General features: G+C 47.8%; 1 protein-coding gene across 2 annotated transcripts in view; it reads right to left on the reverse strand.

Annotated features, from left to right (window-relative positions):
- Nucleotides 1–1276: 1276 nt before the first annotated feature.
- Nucleotides 1277–20836, reverse strand: part of MAML3 (mastermind like transcriptional coactivator 3) — a 240676-nt gene continuing 221116 nt past the window's right edge. The window contains exons 3-5 of one of the 2 annotated variants that reach the window (XM_053941499.1): nucleotides 9904–10146; nucleotides 7949–8036; nucleotides 1277–5271 (exon numbers count right to left, since the gene is read on the reverse strand). In XM_053941499.1, coding sequence (XP_053797474.1) covers nucleotides 4280–5271; nucleotides 7949–8036; nucleotides 9904–10146 — 1323 coding nt within the window. In that variant the 3' untranslated portion in view covers nucleotides 1277–4279. The remainder of the gene's footprint in view (nucleotides 5272–7948; nucleotides 8037–9903; nucleotides 10147–20836) is intronic. The other variant, XM_053941500.1, reaches the window with a different exon arrangement.

Consider the following 20836-nt stretch of genomic DNA (forward strand, 5'->3'; position numbering starts at 1 on the left):
ACTATGTAACAGACTTGAAATACAGACTAGAGGAGGTCCAAAGGCCATCTACTGATTAAAATAGGTCCTTCTTTGCCTCTGAAATGATTCCAAGCTTACCTGTTGTAGTGCTTTGATGTGTTACTCTTCTCTTCTCTTCTCTTCTCTTCTCTTCTCTTCTCTTCTCTTCTCTTCTCTTCTCTTCTCTTCTCTTCTCTTCTCTTCTCTTCTCTTCTCTTCTCTTCTCTTCTCTTCTCTTCTCTTCTCTTCTCTTCTCTTCTCTTCTCTTCTCTTCTCTTCTCTTCTCTTCTCTTCTCTTCTCTTCTCTTCTCTTCTCTTCTCTCCTCTCCTCTCCTCTCCTCTCCTCTCCTCTCCTCTCCTCTCCTCTCCTCTCCTCTCCTCTCCTCTCCTCTCCTCTCCTCTCCTCTCCTCTCCTCTTCCTCTTCCTCTTCCTCTTCCTCTTCCTCTTCCTCTTCCTCTTCCTCTTCCTCTTCCTCTTCCTCTTCCTCTTCCTCTTCCTCTCCTCTTCCTCTTCCTCTTCCTCTTCCTCTTCGTGTCGCTTCTCCTCGCCTCCCCTCCTCCCCCATGTATAGACAGGCCATACATGTTCAACAGATCTACGTGCAAGTTCCTAAAGGCTTCTGACAACACAATTCTCACACTGCTGTAGTGGTAGGTGATAGTGAATTGCTCTAATTGCTCTTTATCCTTCTCCAGTTTTCCTGTTTTCTCCAGCTTCTATGTCCAGCTACACATTTCCCTTCTTCCCCCCCAACCTTGTCTCCATCTTGTCTCCTCCCCTGGAAGCACCTCCCCACTCCCTATTTTTACTCCCCGCACAGAATAAACAGAAAAGGTTGGATCTGCCACCTCTAACAGACCCAATTAAGGACCAACTTCCCCGCAGCATCAGGCCTCTCCTCAGAGCACAGGGAGCTTTGGTAGCCCACCTTGCTGGAGAAAGGGGCAGTGTGGCAGAAGGTGGTGAAGCACGTCCCATCCAGCAGCTCATTACAGCAGTCTGGGCTCTGCTGGGGCCGCCTGGGATGTTGGGATTCACTGGCTGCTGAACCTGCTGGAGCAAGAGGGGCATCCTGGGATGGGCCATACCCAGTCTGTTACTGCAGAGGTCTAACACTTGTAGCTCCACCAGGTGCTTTGATGCCGCCATACAGAAAATCCAGGGCTGATTCAGACCTGCCTGCATGCAGCTTCCCTCCCCTCCATGGAAGATTGCTCACTGAGACGCAAGAGTGGGGCAAGACATGATCCATATACACCAGGTATATGACTCATATAACCATCTTTTATTTGTTTGGTTGGTTTTTTGTTTTGTTTTGTTTGTTCTTGTTTTGTTTCTTTTTCTTTAAAAGCAACATCAGGTATTTTTCTATGTTTTCAGACTCTGTACAGATCTTAAAAGGAAATAAGCAATGCTTAATGTACAAAGTAAAACCAGAAAACTAGAAAAATCTGAATAAAACAGAGCATGTTGCTGTCAGGGATACAGTACAAATTAGTAATTAGATGTCATCTGAAGTGCAATGCCACTGCAGTAAGGATGAGTCAAGGAATGAAATAAAAATACTCTATTTTAAACAAACAGTATATATATATATTTATATATATATTTATATGTATATATTTTACAGATAGTAGACCCAGTGATATCTGTAGAATTGTAAAAACATATTTACAAATGACTTTTTTTAAAACATTACATATACATCAGCACCATAGTAAGAAAGAAAAAAAAACAAAAAAACCCCAATCAACCCAAATCTAATAAAATCTGTTCTCTAGTACTTGATCCCAGTATGGAGTATTTGGAGGAAGCTTTACAAAGACAACAGAGACTCCTCTTGACCACCATTTATCATCAAGGCCTGTATCTCCCCGATGCACACCAGCTTGCATTGGCTGCTGTGAGGTGGGTGTGTGTTTCTGAATTCCCCTTTCCCACCTCTGTGTTGAGAGGTGAGCCCTGATCGCTCTCACCCAAGGCATGGGGGCTGTGCTGTCCCCAGCACCGTCCCCTGCCCAGCAGGGTGGCTGCCCCCCCACCCCGTCACAGCTCTGTCACACATGCGTGTGCCCCATGCTCACGCTGACACACATGGAGCCACAGCACCCTGGTCCCTTCAGGGTGCTGCTTCTCCCAGAGTTTGCCTATCCCTTCCATTCTGACCAAGAGATACTGACCCACAGGGTGAACCAAAAACTTTGGCTGGTGCTCCCTTTCTCTGAATTAGGGCCCAGTCTGGCTCCTACTGATGGAGCAGGCATGCTAATCATGCTCATCATCCTCAGCAGGAGCTGGAATTGGCCCTTGTGCTGTATTTTGAAAAGGGGTCAGCTAAAAGAGATGCGATTAAAGCCATTTTTAAAAATGTAGCAGTCAGGGCAGGTTGGATTGATGGCTCACCTTTAGCACATTAAAAATGCAGCTTGTCCTGCTGCATCACAGCATTTAGAACAGGTAATTCCCCCCACTAGGCAAGCCCAGCAAGGGAAATTGCTCAAAAGGGAGCTTCAATGGCGCACTGAGATGGTTCCAGACTCCCTCTTTAATGTGATGCATGTCTGTGCTCCATGGGGAAAGGCAGGACATGAAACTGCCAAGTGCCAAGGCCCTCAGATTCCATGGAAGCCAGGGGCTCAGCACTTGGCATGGCTGGGCCCAGGGAGAACTGCACAAAAGGAGGTGATTAGGAGCTGGGGAATTGGGACTGGCACTAGAACACTGCTGCAGAGCACGACTCATGGCTCTCAGAGGCCAGCGCTAGGCCAGAGGGTGCTAAAGCTCTGGACTGTGGGTCATGTTAATGTTTTTATATGCATAACTATATAACCTGATAAACAGCTCTCAGCTGAAAACACTGATAAGAGGTAATAGGTTCCAGAAAACAGCCTCCAACTGCAGTTTGAGAACCCTGCTGTATACACTCAGAATGGCTGGTGACTTCAGTGTTGTGTGAGATCTGTCACAGCTTCATCACAGGGCTGCTCAGCACTGGTCCAAACAGTGGAGATACTGATACATCCCTATTATCTAAAACCTTATTTGGGCAGATTCCATGTTTGTAATATCAATTATTTTACCAACTCATGAATGTTCTTTACGGTAGTCCTTCACTGACTCCTGTTCTTCAAATACTGCAGTGAATTTTATTCCAGCAAACCAGAGAGATTAGACCAAACATCTATTTAAAACTGAACATATCACATCAAGAGCCCAGACGTCCTGAGGTAATACTACATGGCAAACCTGGGCTTTTCAAGAGGGGAGGAGAAAGTCTTCCTGTGTGCCAAACCCTCACTGTATGTTTTCTCATGCCTGTTTTCTCCTCCTTTGCCTGGCCCTTTGTGGCTTGCCTGAAAAAGAAAGTGCAGCCAGCTCAGCTCACTTTACACTGAAGGAACAGGAGGGGAAGGGAGTGAACTGAGAACACCCTGGGGAGGAAGGAGAGGGAGGGACCAGCTGAGGAGCTCTGCTAATGTCTCTTGGTACCTCTCAGCCCTTCAACACCCCATGCAGCTGGGCCATGCCAAGTGCTCTGACTTGCTAAGCACTATTTCAAGTCTCAAGGGGACTAAGCAGTTCATTAAGTTAACCCACCACTAGGCTGTCTCCAGCAGCAGTCACATAATCAATCTGCCCTCACAACACTGCCAGATTTATGTTCTTCTGCACTTGTAGTGGGGTTTATCACTCTGCAGTGAAAACAGTGACCTCCCTGTGGTTGTTTAGGTTTGCCATGTGAGTGTTGTGCATTCCCTTAGGACAGCCCATAGCCAGCTCCATCGGCCTGGCCATGGCTCTCCGAGACCTGCTTGCCCTTGGGGTTAAGCCCGTTTCTGACCAGGGCCTGTGCAATCGCCCCTGAATGTCTGTAGGCTTTGCTCCCTGCTCTTCCATCTGCTCCCCTGGCAGCTGCAATGTGCACAGTCATATGAGGTGGGAGATACCGGGACCACCCCTCACCGCTGTGCAATCAGCCGGCTTTTCCAGTTTCTCCATTCTGCCTCACACACACGCTGAGTGGGCGCTGCTACACAGCAGAGATTGCTTGGTGACAGTTTTGGGATGCTGATGTTTTCATCGTCCCCTGAATCTTCCAAAGTTGGCTACAGATCAGCTCGGTTTGCACAATTAAAAACAAAAGAAAACAAAGTAACCCCAAACCAACTCAACACAAACAAAAACCAACAATCCAGGGATGAGGAGAACATCTGACTCCCTCTTTGCTTGTTCAAACGTAACAAAACGTAACCAAAGCTCCAGACTATACAATCCCATTCACTGGGGGTTTCCAAACAACTCATCAAGTTCTTGAATCCACTCATCCCCTGGTCCGCTCTTAATAATGGAGTCCACAAGGTCTGTGCCCTCTGCTAAACTGGAGAATGACCCCCCTGCTCCTCCATTACTGTAGTTGTAAGACATGTCCTGAGTGGGATTCCTCTCATAGGCCTGACCTTGGCTGCTCTGAGCAAAGGTACCACCTGGCATTTGCTGCGTTGGGGGCTGATTGAAGCCTGACATGGCAGGCACCCCTGGGCTTATTCCTGGCATCACCATCGGCCTGGCCTGGCTGCCTGCCTGTTGCCCAGGTAGAGGTTGCAGCAACTGTCTCCCCAGCGCTGGGTTCACGGCTCTCACTGTCCCACTTGTGTCCACAACTGTCTGATTGAGCCCCTGTGGGAAGTGCTGCTTGGACAGCCGTGGCTGCCCAGATGGCATCGCATACGTGGTGCCGTTGTTGAAGGGCCCCATTTCACCACTAGTCCTTCCAGGTATGCCTTGCAAGCCTCGCTGCTGCCAGTTCTGCGTTCCTTGAGGGACAGTCCCCATCAGGTTTTGAAGTCGTGGTGCTTGTGGCCTTGGCAACACCTGGCCCACAGGTCCTTTCATCTGCTGCTGATGCTGGGGAAGAGCAGAGTTTACCAGCATGTTCTGACCAAAATTGCCAACCATTCCCACTGCTTGTCCAGAGGCAGGCTGCCTCGTTCCCTGGCCCGTGCTCTGTGCCATGTTCATGCCACTTTGGTTTGGGTGCTGCAACATTTGGCTCATGCCTGTGCTCATGCTGTACATTCCTGGCTGGCTGGAAGAGGCGTTGCTGTAAGGAGTCATGGCCATATCCGACTGGCCCGCAGCGGTGAGCAGCGTGCTCGGGGTCTGGGAGGGACCCATGGCCATCATGCTCGTGTTCTGGGCCATCATTCGGGATGTTCTCATGCTCTGGAGCGCTACCTGGTTTCTCACAGCCACTATATCCTGGGGTGAACCTGCGCCAAAAAGAGAGGAAGGTAAGAAAAAGCCCACAACCCTGTAAATCTTAATTAACACGCTTTTCCCTAAGAGAGAATCTGTAGGAGCATCCTCAGCAGCACTTATCTTCTTCAGCTACACCTAATTCAGCTTCTAGCAAGCAAATGGAAAAACTTCCACTGGTCTTCTTCATTAGCAGCAAAGCAGCTGAACTTCAGTTTACCATTTGAAGCTCTCCTTTAAATATCTCCATTGTCTTTCAAAAGTAAGCCTTGAAAATGGAAATGTCAGTCTCAGAAGGCCAATCAATTCTTTTAACGACTCAGGAGGCATTAATGAATGGATTTTCTATAGCATTGCTGCTGATTAATTCTATGGAAAGAAGAAAAACCAGGTTTTTGTGGACATTTAAAGCAGGGAGAGTGTATTAGTGAATCGATACTATAAGCACATTTTACTTCACCTTAGGCCAGTGACGGGAACCCAGAAAATCCTAGCCTTGTTAAATTCCACACTGTGACAGATAACTTAACCACGCTTGTGTCTTACTTTCAGGGGTAAGGGGGAGCTATTGATTTCTGGGAAGCCAATATGCTTCTATACTTGCTATCTTTAAATAAAGACAATTACCTGGAGCTCAGATTATGCCATGGGTTCGTTGTGGATTTGAGTCACCACCAAATACAACAGTCAGATTTGAGTCACTAACTAAATAGTCAAATTCTTCAGATTTGAGTTGCTGACTAAATACAACATGGCAGGTGAAGCTCAGAGTGGATAAGGCACACAATTGCTCCAGGCTCAAATGTTATTAAAGGCCAGGTGTAAATATAAAATCATTGCTTAAGAGTTCAGAACTGTACAACAGAATCTGAATGTTCTTAAATCAGCCCTTATTTGTTGTCCCTCAGCGGCAGACAACATCCTTGAATATCCATGGGGAGAGGAGACACTGGTCCCTGTTATCAGCATTGGCTTGGTTTCCATGAGAAACAGGTGGATAAAGGAAGCAACATTTCTATAAGTATAATTCTATTACAGATGATGGCTATAACTCCATTTTCTGCAGCACCACAAGCTTCTGGTGGGTGCTTTTAGCTCCAGCACACAGCTAAATGAAACATTTTGTAGCATGAAGTGAGACCATCTGGATCTCACTGGAACAGGCCACATGTAGTGGCAGCTTTTACTTTATTCATGCTATCAAACTGCTTTCTTAATGATTGGCAGTGGGGTTCCCTTGATTTTTCTTAACTTAGATCAGCTCCTTTCATGATTAGAAAGTCTTTTTATGATTACTCCAGCAAGTGCTTAAGACACAGATAATGTTAAAATCTTAATGCATCTTTAGCTATTTTTTAATTGAAAATGGCAGTTGAAAAGCTCCAAAGGAGTCACTAACAGCAAGTGGTTCACAAAGTACTTTTGTTAGCTACTGTACATGGCATAAGTGACAGGAGATCAGACAAGGAGTAGTTAAAAGAGAGATGCAACAGATTTCAAGGTTTTAGGCCACCTTCTGGTCTCATTTACACATAACCTACTGCACTGGATTACATTCATGTGACTGAAAAGGAAGAAATGGTGAACTATTTAAATTAGTTCATTTATGAAAATGAATTCCTTGCTCTGTCAGATTAGCCTCAGCTCTTCTCCCTTTATTTTAAATAATACATACAAAGGCAGTGTTTCAAAGAAGCATGAATGCAGAGGGTGTATGTGTGCATCTGAGCTGTGCACACACACTTCTTGATTTTGGAAATGAATTATTGGGGGAAAAAGTAATTTCATACAGAACCTATGGTGCCAAAGAAAAAAATGAGGAGGTGATTAGAAGAAGCCACCCTGATATATGCCAGCAGAAGATGTGGCTGCCTGTTCACATCCTGGGAACCAGAATGGCAATGTGAAATGTCCAGAACTACCTCCCTTGTTTTCTGTTGCATCTACATGATATTATCATGAATATACAGCATAAGTGTGTGTGTTCATTTCATGTCTGTACAGAAATCATGGTTAGTGAAGACATTCAGCTGATGCTTTTCACTTAAAAAGCTCAGAATTAACTTATTTTCCTAAGCCAAAATGAGTGCACTTACATTCTTCAGTTACCTGGGAGCACATCAAAATAATACTTATGCTTTTTTTGAGGTCATTGAAAAAAAATCTCTATTTACATCTCAGATATTTGACTGTGTTTCCCACACCTGACATTTATCAGTCCCTTCTCCAGGTAACGATGACCCCTCTTTTTAATTCTCTGCTTATCGAATTAGATAAAGTGAGGAATGAAAGAGGGGCAAAACCAAGATACAGTCAGAAATGCTAGCAGGAAAAAAAACTCATAAGAGTAGAGATCAATCCAAGAATGAATCCATGACATCTGGATGTCAAAGAGGCAAAACAAATGTAAAAAAAAAAGGGAAAAAAACGGGGAAAAAAAGTAAAAAATTAAAAAAAAAAAAGAAAAAGCAAGCAGTTTTCACTGAAGGGAGCAAAAAGGAAAATATAAACTTAACTGAATATGCAAACTTGGGCATTCCTCTTTGGTAAAATATGTGGTGCGTGCAACAGCCTGTATTCCTCTTCTGCTACACTGCTTAAAACCCAGTAGTCACAAACTGCACAAGCTTTCATACATTTGCTATCTTTAGGGCATTGACTCCAAAACAGGGAAAACAATTTGACTTTTACCTTGGAATTGATTGACCTGTTGCACTGGATATGGGCTTCGCTGTTGATGCAGGTGCTGCCGAGGCAAATGTGACTGCTGCTGCATCTGCTGAAAATGAAGGACAGAAAGAAAGCAGAAGATAAAGAGATGATTAATTAATTAATGGGCTGGTGGCAAAACTGCAGAACTTGCAGTGGTTTTTATCTGGTGAGGTGTTCTGGAGAGACAGGCAGAGTCATCTGGAGAGTCCTCCTCAGAGCACTGGGGCTACTCAGTCCTGCCTGGTCCAGAGGTTTGTGTTCGTGGTGCAAGACTTTGCTCCACGTCTGCATTTCTAACACTCAGCTGCAAGGATTACTGCATCCTGACCCAAGCACTGCAGCCTTGGAACATTCCTGAGCCAAAGCAGAAATGGATTACTAAGGCGCATTTCCACTTGTGCTTCAGCGAATGATATTTGAGGAGCGGTGACTGCAAAATGCTCCCTTGATCCAGACCACGTTGATCCTCTGTGGTTGTTTTCTACGAATACTTGTGAATATTTTAAAACAGAATCAAGGGCTGATTATAAAAACAGAGCTTTCAGATGCTACAGTGTACTCAGCTAAGGGCTGAAAGGGCATGTCTGGGAGCATCACCTGCAGCTGTACAAATACTGTGTCCAAAACCAATGATGTGTAACAAAGGTCTGAGAATGGCAGAGATAGGAAAGAAGCTAAGAGCCTGAGGACTGTGACTTTACCGTTTTTCATCTCTGAAAAGTGTGTCAGCACACTTGACAGCCTTGGCTTGGTGGCCTTTTAACCCTTTTAGGCTTGCCTTCAGCATCCAAGTCACTTACTGGCTCTTGGCTTCAAGCATTTGAATTGGCCCAATCCATGAGATGCATTACTGCATCCTCACTCTCATGCACTTGTTCACGCTTGAATCAGTTCAGGCATCTTCATCCTAAATAATTCTAGGAGCATCCTTCCTGTTCACTGAGACTACATTTTTCTGTTTCTCAGGAGCAATAAGAGAAAGGGGGGTGGGGGGAATGCAATATGTATTTCTGTGGTTACATGGCATGCATGTCTTCTAACACAAATTTAAGCAGATGGTCTTAAGCTGTTTTTCCTTAGCAAGAGAGGAGAAGCGAAGCTTAAAGCAACTGCTGACCTACCAGAGCATTATCTAAGTAACATTAGGGAGCTGCAACTTCCAACTTGGGTATGATCTTGTAGGAACACAACAGTGTGACTTTCCACTGGCTTTTTCTTGGGCTGCTTTAAAACAACACCTGAAGTAAGCACACACCACTGTTCAGAGTGCATAATTTGACATCCATATTGCAAAGCCCAGGAGTTCAGGAACCCAGGTTATAGCTCCAACGCAGCTCTTCCACATTGCCGCTGCTAGAGGTGGTTTTACTGTTCTCCCACTTCGGTCTCTGGGTCTCCCCTTGCTGCTGTCTCTCCCTTGTATGATCTAATTGCTCCTACTGACACTCAATAAACCGGATCAAGGAATTGGTCTGGGTAAATAGTAACATTTTCTCTTTGCTAAGTCTTCTTGTAACCCATGTCCATTCTTTGTCCCAGATCACTGTGCAGCTGTGCACACATTTTGCCAATGCAAGACCACAATTAGAGCTAGGGGAGAGGACCTGTGACCGTAACTGCAGCCGAGTCTGCTTCTGCTGGACTAAATGCAAGAGGTTGTTGCTCTTAACCTGGCATCAACATTAGATGCCAGGTTAAGAGCAAACTTTTCCAGTGCCTAAAATCCAACGTGGCTATTGGAAACACGGGTAACACTTGCCAAGCTAACGGTAGGACTGAAACAGTTGCCTCTTCTTTGACAACCACTGCTGAAATACCCTGACAGGACGCACGGAGAGAGAGAATTCCCAAATCTAGAAGGAAGGGCTGCTGCTGCACTGTCTGTAGTGCTCATGCTCGTCCCAGCACGCGCTGGAGACAGATGGGTACTGTACCTGCTCCGCTAAGATCTGCTGCTGCTGCTGCTGCCTCTGCTCTCGGAGAAACTGTTGCTTCTGCTGCTCCATCACATGGAGCTGCGCTCTCTGCTCGATCAGCATCTGCTTCATGATGGCTGCCTGGGGCTGGCTCCCAAGGAAGTGCCCCCCGGAGCCGGTGCCTGCGACTATGCTGCTGGAGCCGGCCGGCACAGAAGGCGGCATGGGCCCCGCGGGCCGCGACAATCCCACCTGGTGCTCCTGTGCAAAGAGAGAGGGAATGCCTTGTTACTGGGTACCCCACAGGCCAGGGAAATCGCAGCTCACCAAGGAGGCACAGAGCCTGTGGGTGAAGCCTGGAGCTTGGAGAAAGACCGAGCCGTGGACTGCTCCCCACAGGGAATAGGTTCCTCTTTTATCCTGGAATTCAAAGCCCCTCAGGTAAAGCAGGAGCGCTTGATAATTAATTATTAGTGAAACAATGAAGTTGTGAGCTAAGTTTTTTCATGCTTCAGAGAAATGTTTTTCTAAACTTTTTCTCCCTTCTCAAGGAGATAAGTACATTTTCCTTTCTGTTTTCCTCTCTTCATAACAGCAATTTAACATAGCCCCCTGGATTGAGGAGCCAAGGTGTTAGGTGCACCCAATGAACAGTGGGAGCTGGCAGCACTAATTCTTCTCCAGAACCTCAGGATTTAACTCTGTTCCGCGTTTATCCAAGACTTCCATCCTGCAGCACTGGACCAGTGCGTGGGTCTGGAAGGAATCAGGGCAAGCGTCTTCCCTGCACACCCCCACTCTCTCTCCGTGTTCTAAATCAAACTTTGCTGCCTTTTAGTGCTGGGAAAAGCACCGACCAAAGGCGGGGAGGGAAACCCCACCCCACGTCGCGGTGGAAGGACGGGATGAGGGTCGGGCTCAGGTGGATCCCCTCAGGGATGAGGGTCGGGCTCAGGTGGATCCATCCCCTCAGGGATTAGGGTCGGGCTCAGGTGGATCCCCTCAGGGATGAGGGTCAGGCTCAGGTGGATCCCCTCAGGGATTAGGGTTGAGCTCAGGTGGATCCATCCCCTCAGGGATTAGGGCCAGACTCTGGTGGATCCATCCCCTCAGGGATTAGGGTCGGGCTCAGGTGGATCCCCCCAGGGATGAGGGTCGGGCTCAGGTGGATCCTTCCCCTCAGGGATGAGGGTCGGACTCAGGTGGATCCATCCCCTCAGGGATTAGGGCCGGGCTGAGGTGGATCCCCTCAGGGATGAGGGTTGGGTTTAGGTGGATCCATCCCCTCAGGGATTAGGGCTGGCTCAGGTGGATCCATCCCCTCAGGGATGAGGGTCGGGCTCAGGTGGATCCATCCCCTCAGGGATTAGGGCCGGGCCCAGCGGAGCCCTCCCGGCGCTGCCGCTGCCGGCAGGTGGCGCTGCTCCCCCGCGGCCCGGCCCGGCCCGAGCCGAGCGGGGCCGGCCTCCTCCCGGGGCCTCCGGGGAGCATTCCCGGCCCTCGGCTGCGGTCCCGGGGCCGCCACCGCCCAGCCCGAGGCTGTCCCGCGGCCCGGCCCGGGCGGAGCAGAGCACAGGGCCGGTCGCCTCCCGGGGCCCCCGGGGAGCATTCCCGGCACTCGGCTGCGGTCCCGCGGCCAGGGCAAACGGGACTCCCTAGGGGCCCGGCTCGGCACCACGCCGCCCTTGATGCCGTATTTGAAAACCAGCGACTGCGTGCCCTGTCCCTATCTCGGCTGTTAAGAGCCCGTAGAACCTCTTTAATCGATGAATAGAGACGACAGGTCCTTATTCAAAACCACCGACATGCTGGAAAGGACCTGTATCACTTTAGCATCCTTTGTTCAAAAACCTGCCAGGGTGAGGTTCAGATTCACCTGCCCCACGTTTGAGTTTTGAGTTATGTCAGTCACTGTGTGATCTGGGCGTACAGAAAGGTCATCTTGCAGCACCCACCCCAACCCAGTCAGGGAAAGGGTTAAGTTAAATGCTGGAGTGTAGCTTGGGAAATGAGGGTCAGCCCTTCTGCATAAAGGTCAGGTTTTCAAGGACCCTCCTGTGGAAATAACAAATACAATTTGTCCACATCTCCACTTTTCACAGATACTCCCTGAAGGGCTCTGTTGAAAGGCAGCTCTCCAATATTTATGTTCTTCCCCCTTTTAACATCTGTATTGGTTTGAAAGTTCTCTCCCTGTTCCTCTTTCCACTTCTCCTCCAGTCCCATCGCCCACTGCACTTTGCACTTTACAACCTGGTCAAGCACGGTCCCTGCAGCATCCTAAGGGCCAGGGCTGCAGCAGTGGCTGGGTCTCCCCCAAGCTGGGGTCAAGGAATCACTAAGGATCCCTCAGCTGCTCCTGCACCGACCCCTTCACCCACCCCTGTCGCTGAGCTCCTGCTTTCTTTGCTTTGGTGGGGGGACACACACATTTATTGGTTGTCTCCAGCAGAGCTGATGGCAAAAGCCTTTTTCTACCACCCCCTGGCCCTCCCCCGGCTTCTGATGAAGTCATCAAGCTACCAATTGCATAACTGATGCACAGGACTATCCTGTGTTATACTGGGATAACGGCCAACTGCTTCCATTTATAGACAAAAGCAAGGCCACGCTGCCAGATAATGGAGCCTTTGCTGCAGCCACTACAAGATGAAGAAAAAGGAGAGGGGGGAAAACCCCAGGAGCCGAAGGGCATGCTGTGACATCCCTTGGAGCTTCCTCTGCAAGCTTCAGTGCACAGCTGCCTTTGGGGCTGCAGCCCAAGTCCTCACTGAATTGCCTTAAAAAAAAAAAAAATCTTCCTACAGAACTCCTGTCCTGGCTCCTAATGCACACATGGGTATAGCTGGGGGACACGCTCACCTCATGCAGAAAGCACTCCATTTTCTGATGAATTATGTTATAAATTAATTCTGGAGTTTAAAAGGAAGAAAGTTTTGAAAGGAGCCCCACCAGATGATGTGAGCCCGGTGAACTGTGCAGCAGCTGAAGGAAATAAGAAGATTAGCACACAGGTGTCACTTCCAGTGTTGTGTGTTTAGTAATTTCGAGGCACATAATGAAAACTTCCTGTTTCTGTTAAAGTCAGGCCTTCTTCATTTAGACCACCCTCCTGCCTAGAACATTTCTTCTCCTTTCCTTTTGTTTCATGGCAAAAGCTCTTTCCAGCTGATGATGAAAGGCCCTTCTGAGATCACTGGGAGCAGCCCTGGGTTGCGTGTCCTGAAAATAAGAGTGCAGCCCAGGCAAAAAGTGTCTGCAGGAAAATGCTCCCTAGCACCTGGGAGCAGAGCTCTTTCCCCAGAGCTTTAGCTCTGCAGCCTGGCACTGCTGCAGTTGTCCTCCGAGGGGAGTGTGTGGAGGTGACACCTGGCTGTGGGCTATGAGGCAGGGAACTGGGGATGGAGGAAGCAACACTGGACTCTACAGGGCTGCCTCTTACAAGCCATGGCAGCTCCAGACCCAGATGCAGTCTCACCACAGGAGCTGAGCACCAAGTCAAGCAACTCAGGCTAAGTGCAGCGCTTTCACACTTACAGAGCTTAAAAACCAAACTAATGCAAGCTTCACTGACAACCCTCTTTGCTCCTGCTCTGCCTGACTGTTCCCTCATCCTCCTACTGCCCCTAGACTTCCTGCTCCTCCTCCTCCTCATTCCCTGCTATCCCTTTCTCCTTCCTACACCCTCTGCCCAGCCTCTGCATTTTCCTTTCTCCACCAACTGGCACTGCTGTCTCTTGCTTCGCTCTCCAGACACCCCCATCAGCACCCAGCCTGTAGCTGCATCCCGCCCAGGCTCGTCTCCCCAGTGGCCCATGAGCACAGCTTGGCTCACCCTGTAACTCCCGGGGATCTGCAGCAGCAAGGGGACTGCCCAGCTCTTTCCCCCAGGGCGCCGTGCTCCTGTGTGTACGGGGGTGCTCTGTGGGCAGGTAGTCCCTGACGAGAGTGACACGGTGCCCTGGAAGGGGAAACACGGATTGTGCTCTCAGGTTGTGATATCTGGGAAAACGGTACAATGTGATTTCTCATTTTTTCACTCTGCCTCTTTCTAACACCACCCAAAGCCGCTGTGTGCTGCTCTCAGGCTGCAAACAGCTCTCTCCTGCTAACAGTGGCTCGAGCAGAGCATTCCGGTCGGGAACAGTGGTGCTGCAGCTCTGCTGCAGGGTCCTCTCTGAGGGACAGGTGAAGCCAGGAGCTGGTTACATAAAGGGAGAATGGTGCCAAGGCCCCTCAGCTGTGACACAGAGCAAGTTCAAGCACAGGCTGGCCCTACCTCAGCCTCCCAGGAGTCCTCCTGCCCCTGCAGCCTCAGCTGTCCATTTTTAAGGCAGGCCAGGATAGAATTAAGAGCTCGGCCCCTGGGAACAAAAGCAGGTATTGCAGGAGCCAAAGAGCTGCCTGTTCACAGAGCCAAAAAGCAGCCACTGTTTCCAAATGGTCAGCACAACACACCTGGACAGGTTTGTAGGTTTGGACAGCTACAGGGCACCAGGTAAGAGAACTTGTACAGGGATCTGACTGCTCACTTAATGCCTCCATGGCAGTTGCCCCCTGTGGATAATCTGATCCTTAGTTAAGCAACAGGAAGATAAATCCTGTGTCCTCCCAGTGTATTTCCAGGGCTCTACTGGAGTGATGGAATACCCCGCAGGAGCTCAGAGTAATATGTGCAATATGTACAGTTCTGCACAGTAAAAGGATAACAAAGGGGAGTGGAAACGAGATTTTCCTCTTTGTCTCAAATCTTATGTGCCTCTTCCTTATCATGCAGTGATTTATTCCTTCCACATGTCATTCAATCCCCCAACTGCAGCTAAAAGCAGTCACACAATTTCCTTTCAGAACAAGCAGAACGACCACCAGCTGAAGCCCCAAGCACCAGGCGGGGACACCCAAGCCTGCCCATTATCCCTCTGTGCACAGACTGATATATTTGGAGGAGCCAGCTCTGCTCCTGCTGAAGGCCAGGGGGCCAAAGTGGCACCTCAGGGAAAAGGGGGCTGTTCTGGGCAACTACTGGCAGAAATCAACAGAGGATGGGTATTCCATGTCTGGGAGCAAAGCGTTGCCCAACAAGCTGTGAGAAATATAGACTGGAAAGCACGGTTGTGGGTGTGTAAAACAGACAAACAAACATAATTTCCTGTGCCGTTCTGTGTCATGTGAGCAAATGGATATTGAATATAAAAAGCAAATAGAAGCCAGGAGGTAGCTTATCCTGCACACTGCATCAGAAGAATTACACTAGAAAAATGTATACAGACATCTACATTTTAGAGTCAGAGCAGAAAAAGTAGACAAAAAAATGATCTGTGGCAGAAAATGCCTGCCAGCGAGTGACTTAAAGAGCTCCATCCATTTAGCTTACCACAGAAAGAACAGAGAGATGCTTTGACCATGGTGGATAAAAATACCTTCATGAGGGAAGAAATTCCTTAAAGAGCTCTTTTATCCAGCAAAGAAGGCAAAACCAGATACAAGGACTAGAAGCTGAAAACAGATTCAAATCAGAAAGAAGAATCACATTTTCACCCTCCGGTTCCATTACCCATCAGAAATGGCAGATCTCCACAATGGGATGTCTTCAAGGAGCTATGCCTTTCTGGATAAACACAACACTGGTGCAGAGGAATGGGTGTGATGTGTGAGGTGATGTACAGTGCTGATGAACAGCACTGTCTGCCCTCACAGGGCTCTGCACAGCCCTGAGCTGCTGCTGGGGACATGGGCACTGCCTGCGTGTCTGTGTGTGTGTGTGGCTGGCTGTTAAGAAGGGGGATCTCCAACCTATTACTGGGATCAAAAATATTACTCCATTTCCATACACTAGCTCACAGTAAAACATCATCTCTACCCACTGTTTTCAGAGCAGCCTGAAAGCACATTCCTATACTCCCTCAGCAATATTTCTGTTGAATTCCTTGTAATGTTGTGACTTATTGTGTCTTGCAGGGATCTTAATCCTCTCTCTAAATCAGACTGCCCACAGCAAAGCCACCTTTCTCAGAATGGTGCCATCTGACAGACTGAGGGAATTACAAATCCATTCATTTCAGACTTCTGGGGGGTGTTTTTTGCCTCAGAAAAAAACAGTGTATAGGACGAAGGGATGGAATACGCTGGTTCAAAACTCCAGCTCCAGCAGCAGGCTCAGCAGAGCAGATTGCTTCACCTATTTCCTCTGTCATCCAGCCTCAGGGAGGGGCTGTAAACTGCTCCTCTCCCCCCAGGTCCCCGGTTGCCATGGTCTTTCATACAGTATCTGAGCAAACAAGATCCCTCTGATGTTTGACACCAGACCTCTGCATGCAGCCAATTTGTTTTCCTTTCACCTCTCTTCACCTGTATCTCTCCTCCCTGTGTTTTCCATACAGTTTATTCTGCCCACAGAACAAACAGGATCTGTTAGACTTTGCTGTATTTTTGTTTTCTTCTAAGAATTTTCCAATGTCTTCCTTTCTGGTGATGAAGTAACAAAGGGCTCTAAAAGGGGCAACTGTTTTTCTAATTCTGTTTAAGAGCTAAATGCCAGCAGAAGTTCTTCTCAAAGCCTGTGAGGAGAAGGGGCTTTGCTGGCACCTCCCCATGCACCCACTTCTTTTCCAGCCCAGGGGTTCCACTCCACAAACCCTGAGCACAACTGATGGAATTCTGGAAAGGAATGACGGATTCGGGAATGTAGCATTTCAACAGAACACCACTGAACTTCAACCAGCTTAATAAAACCAGGCTCATTTCCTCTTTTACAAATAACAGCTCTGGTGATCTCTCCCTTCTCTCAAGAAAGAAACCTTTGCAGGGGAAATCACTCCTGCTTTCAGTTTCGTTTACCCCCACTTTCACCAGCATACCATAAGACCATGGTATGGAGTGTAAGGATATAATAGTTGGGTTTGTGCACTGAGAAGTATTCATTTATCTCAAATAACTATTATCCTTGTACTTGCAATTTTAATTGGTATTATTATTTTTAAGAGAAAAAAAAAAGTGGATCAGCTGAAATTCATTACAAAATACCCTCTTTACATCCATGTCTTAAAAAAAAAAAAAAAAAAAGGAGAAATAAATAAGCACTGGCCTCCAGTCAAAGCTGGTGGCAGGGAGGGAAGGAGGGCGAGGATTTGAAGAAACACTGAAGTGCCCAACCTTATATTTTAGGCGTATTGTGAAGGCTGTAATTACCCCACTCAAAGACTGCTGCGTGAAGCTGTGCCATCATGGCATTCCACAGTGTGTCCTACCACTCAGAATGCAAGAGGGAACCTTCAGGGAGCAAAAGGCAGGAGGAGGGAGTTGGCATGGGCCAAAGCTTTTCCATGCCACATCCCTGCTGCCTTCTCCCACAGTTGAGGGCTTCCATGGATACAAATCAGGCCCTCAAGAGGAGCTGTGACTTGCCACTTCAGTGCCAGCTCGGCTCTGTCATGGTAGATTTCCTGGGACTTTAGAAACTGGTCCTGGAGAAAAACGAAGTGAGAGCTGAGCTCATGGAAGCCACTGGACCCTGAAGCTGGTTGCCTGATAGAAATTTTCCTGCTGCAGGTTTCAGCTTTAATCAATGCCTCCTTCAAGCCCATCCTGGAGCAGGAGGGAGGAAAGCTAATGTGAAGCATAAGGATAATCACGGCTAGAGAGCTCCTGCAAGGAGGGAGAGAAGAAAAATGGAAGATGAAAGCAAGCAAATGGTTTAAACAAACACTCACACAGGGCCAATGAAAAGGGGGAAAGAGGGAAAATGGCACAATAAAAATAAATGATGTAAGAAAAAGAAAAGCTTCTAAGCACACACAGGGAAAAATACGGGGCTTGGAAAAAGCAAAAGTGTAAGAAAAAGATACTCTAATGGAGCTCTCTAGAAGTTAACACTCTACATTATCAGGCAGCCCCTTTCCTTCTAATGGCCCGAGCCTGTACCACATTATCACCTTGGACCCCATGGAGCTCACTGGTTGTTGAGGTATTTTGCAGAGCCTGGCTCTAGCTCACGCCTAGCAGAAGCTGCCTGAAGTCTCCTGTGGATGACTGCAGAGATTTTTTTTTTTTTTACTCTAACTGGAATTTTTTTAAACTTCCTCTTGGTTGTTTTGTTTGAGCATAAACAAAAGGTATTTTTTTCACACTTAAAGGTGTTTTTCAGATCACTTTCTCTGTGCTGTGATAAGTTAAATCTTTCATTTTTAGAAATTCCAACTTGGCACTTGTGTTGCTCCTCAGTAAGCAGTGTGTAATTTGCCAAGCCTGAAAGAATCCTGGCTGAGAAATAAACACAGTGGTCCATATGCTCTCCTTCCCATATGCAGAAGGCACCTTACCTCAGAAATTGGGAAGAAGCTGCAGTCACCCCCATGGTGTTGCTTCTGCTGAGGCAAAAAAAAAAAAAAAAAAAAAAATCCCCAGAAAAATGTATGGCAAAGGCTTTCACAAAGTAGCCCTCTTCCTGCATGGCTCCAGGGATCTGTCCTGCACTGTGCCTGATTCTGTGACTGGTCTCTGGCCTGGCAGGAATGCGGGGAGGGGTCAGGCAGCGTGTCCCTGGTGCTTGCAGTACAGCTGCACTGTCTTCCTGGGTATTTCCCAGCACAGCTTCTTTCTCTTCTCCCTCACTCACACCGTGCCCTCAGGAGAGGGAGATCACACACCAGCAGGGCTGGGTGAAGTGAGGACTTCCTTCTGCTCTGTGCCCATACAGATCGCAGAGGGAGAGTGTCCCTTGGATACACAGTAACTCAGATCCCTGGTGGGCTTCAGCAGATTATCAGTGGGACTGATAAAGGCATTGGTGCTTGTGAAGAATGTTCATCTGTACCTATTCGTGCATAAATTCCACGATCTTCCTCTGCCTGACAGTGACTTCAAAGAGCTGGAATAACTCCCTTGCCTTGTTTGCATGTGCTTGTCTGTGCAGCCCCTCTGGAGGTGGGACTTCCATCTCAAATCAAGAGCCAAATATTTCCATAAGGTAGCCAGCAGGCCCAAGGGAAGTGGTCTGGTTGCCTGGCAAAGCAACGGGATCTTTGCTGTGGTTTCACACAGCTAGCTGCTGATAAATCGAGCTGGTTGGGATGGCACAACTAGGTGTAGGATTTCATTAGCTAGTTCTTTTAACATCCTTGAATCCAAGCAATCCAGACCACCTAGTTCCAGCACTTGAAACTCTTTTGACTTTTCCTCCCTCTTGGATGTTGTCTTTGCGTTTCCATTAGCCACCTGGCCTTTACTTTGACACAGTCGTCTTACTCTTACTGAAAACTGAGATAATGCATTCTGATTTGGGCTATGCCTAGCTTGTCTTTAATCTCAATATGTCCCATACTGTATGGCTCCCTCCATTTATACGACTAAGGAAAGCCTCACAATTGAATTAATTTCCTTTGCAAGTCCTAACTCAGCTCAAGTTTTAGAAGAACTGACTTTATTCCTAGACTTCCAGGTCTCTAAGGCATAGCTTGCTTTGCTGATCAAGCCCTTATAAATGCTATCTGAGGCTTTCTAGATAGCCTTGACACCTCTTAAGCCTTACATTTCCTCTTTCTTTTTTTCTTTTCCCCTCCCTCCACAACATGAATGCTTTTTCTGCCTCCTTCTATGCTGCCATCTTCCTAATGCCTACTTATGTTTGCCAGCTTAACTAGCCCTCCCAGTGCTACCCCAGCTGCCTTTTCGCAGCCTTGGACTCACTTCTGAAGCCCTGCCTTCACTGGAGACAGGTCTTTGCACAGGATTGTGTTGGTCTCTCCCATGAGAGACTTAAAGCAAGACATGATCTCTCTCTACCCTCACTTCCCATCCTGCCCAGCTCTCTGCTCCTGGCCACAGAGGAGGCGGCCTCATCAGTGGTCCCCAGCCCTTATTCTTGTCCTGGCAACCTCACTGGGTCCTCTCTTCTCATCTCTCTTGCCCTCATCTGCCTTCTCCTTTTTTATATCTCACTCTCCTCTTGCTCTTTCCCATTGCAGCACAACATGCTTTATCTTCATGCTTAAAAAAAAAAAAAAACAATCCAAACAACCTTTGACTCCTAGTGACTCTCCAGCTCTCACTCTCTATCTCTTTTCACTGTCAGCTCTAAGCTTATTGAGTCTGCTGATGATGATTTATATGATTTAGACTGAATTTAGGCTCCATCTCCAACAGATTCTTTTTGAAACAGGCTTTCACATCTCTCCTGTCACAGAAGCAGAATCAGAGAGTTTCTAATTTTCTTTGTCTGGCTGCAGCTCTGCACTACGCCAGGCTCTCTGTCATAGCCTGTCAGCTCCTTCTGGAAATCTGGTCCTCCCATCCCAGTGCTCCTACTTGACTCCAACACCTTCCTTTTCTTGCTCAGGGTTACTCAGACTAGTTCATCGCTGCTCACCCTCTCACCTGCTGCTGTTCTTTGGCTCTGTGTGCTCCTTCCTTGTCTCCTTTCCTTCTCCCTCGGGTCTCAGAGTGAGCTCTCCCTCTGCACACATTCAGGAACCTTCTCTGCACCAGTGACCTGCCTCTCTGTCCCTGGCCACTTCCCGTCTGTTCTGACTAAATTCATGCCCTGCCTCTGGGATTATTTTGTGGATATCTGTCAGCTCAGGCTCAAAGTAGGCTCCCATCTTACTCCCTAGGCCTGCTGTCCTTCCTGTTCCTTCAGTCCCCATGGCCTGGCTGTCACTCAGTCCATGGTCTGGTTGTTATCTGTGCTCCCATGCTCTGTGCGGTCCCACAGCCAGGCTCACTTTGCCTCACACCCTGACACTTGCAATCTTACCCTGCTTATAGACTGCCCAAGATCTGCCATCTTGCTCTTTTTTTTTTTGCCAGTCATCCTGCCTGTGCCATCTCTCTCCTTGTGGCCCTCTCTTCGATTCCCTTTACTCTGGATTTCCACACCCTTCTTTGCTCTCAAATTCAGCTGCAGCATATGCCACCTCACACATCATCTCTCTTTCACTGCTGAGACTTTCTGTCA

Source organism: Vidua chalybeata, chromosome 4 (genome assembly GCF_026979565.1).
Source record: "Vidua chalybeata isolate OUT-0048 chromosome 4, bVidCha1 merged haplotype, whole genome shotgun sequence".
Classification (NCBI taxonomy): Eukaryota; Metazoa; Chordata; class Aves; order Passeriformes; family Viduidae; genus Vidua; species Vidua chalybeata.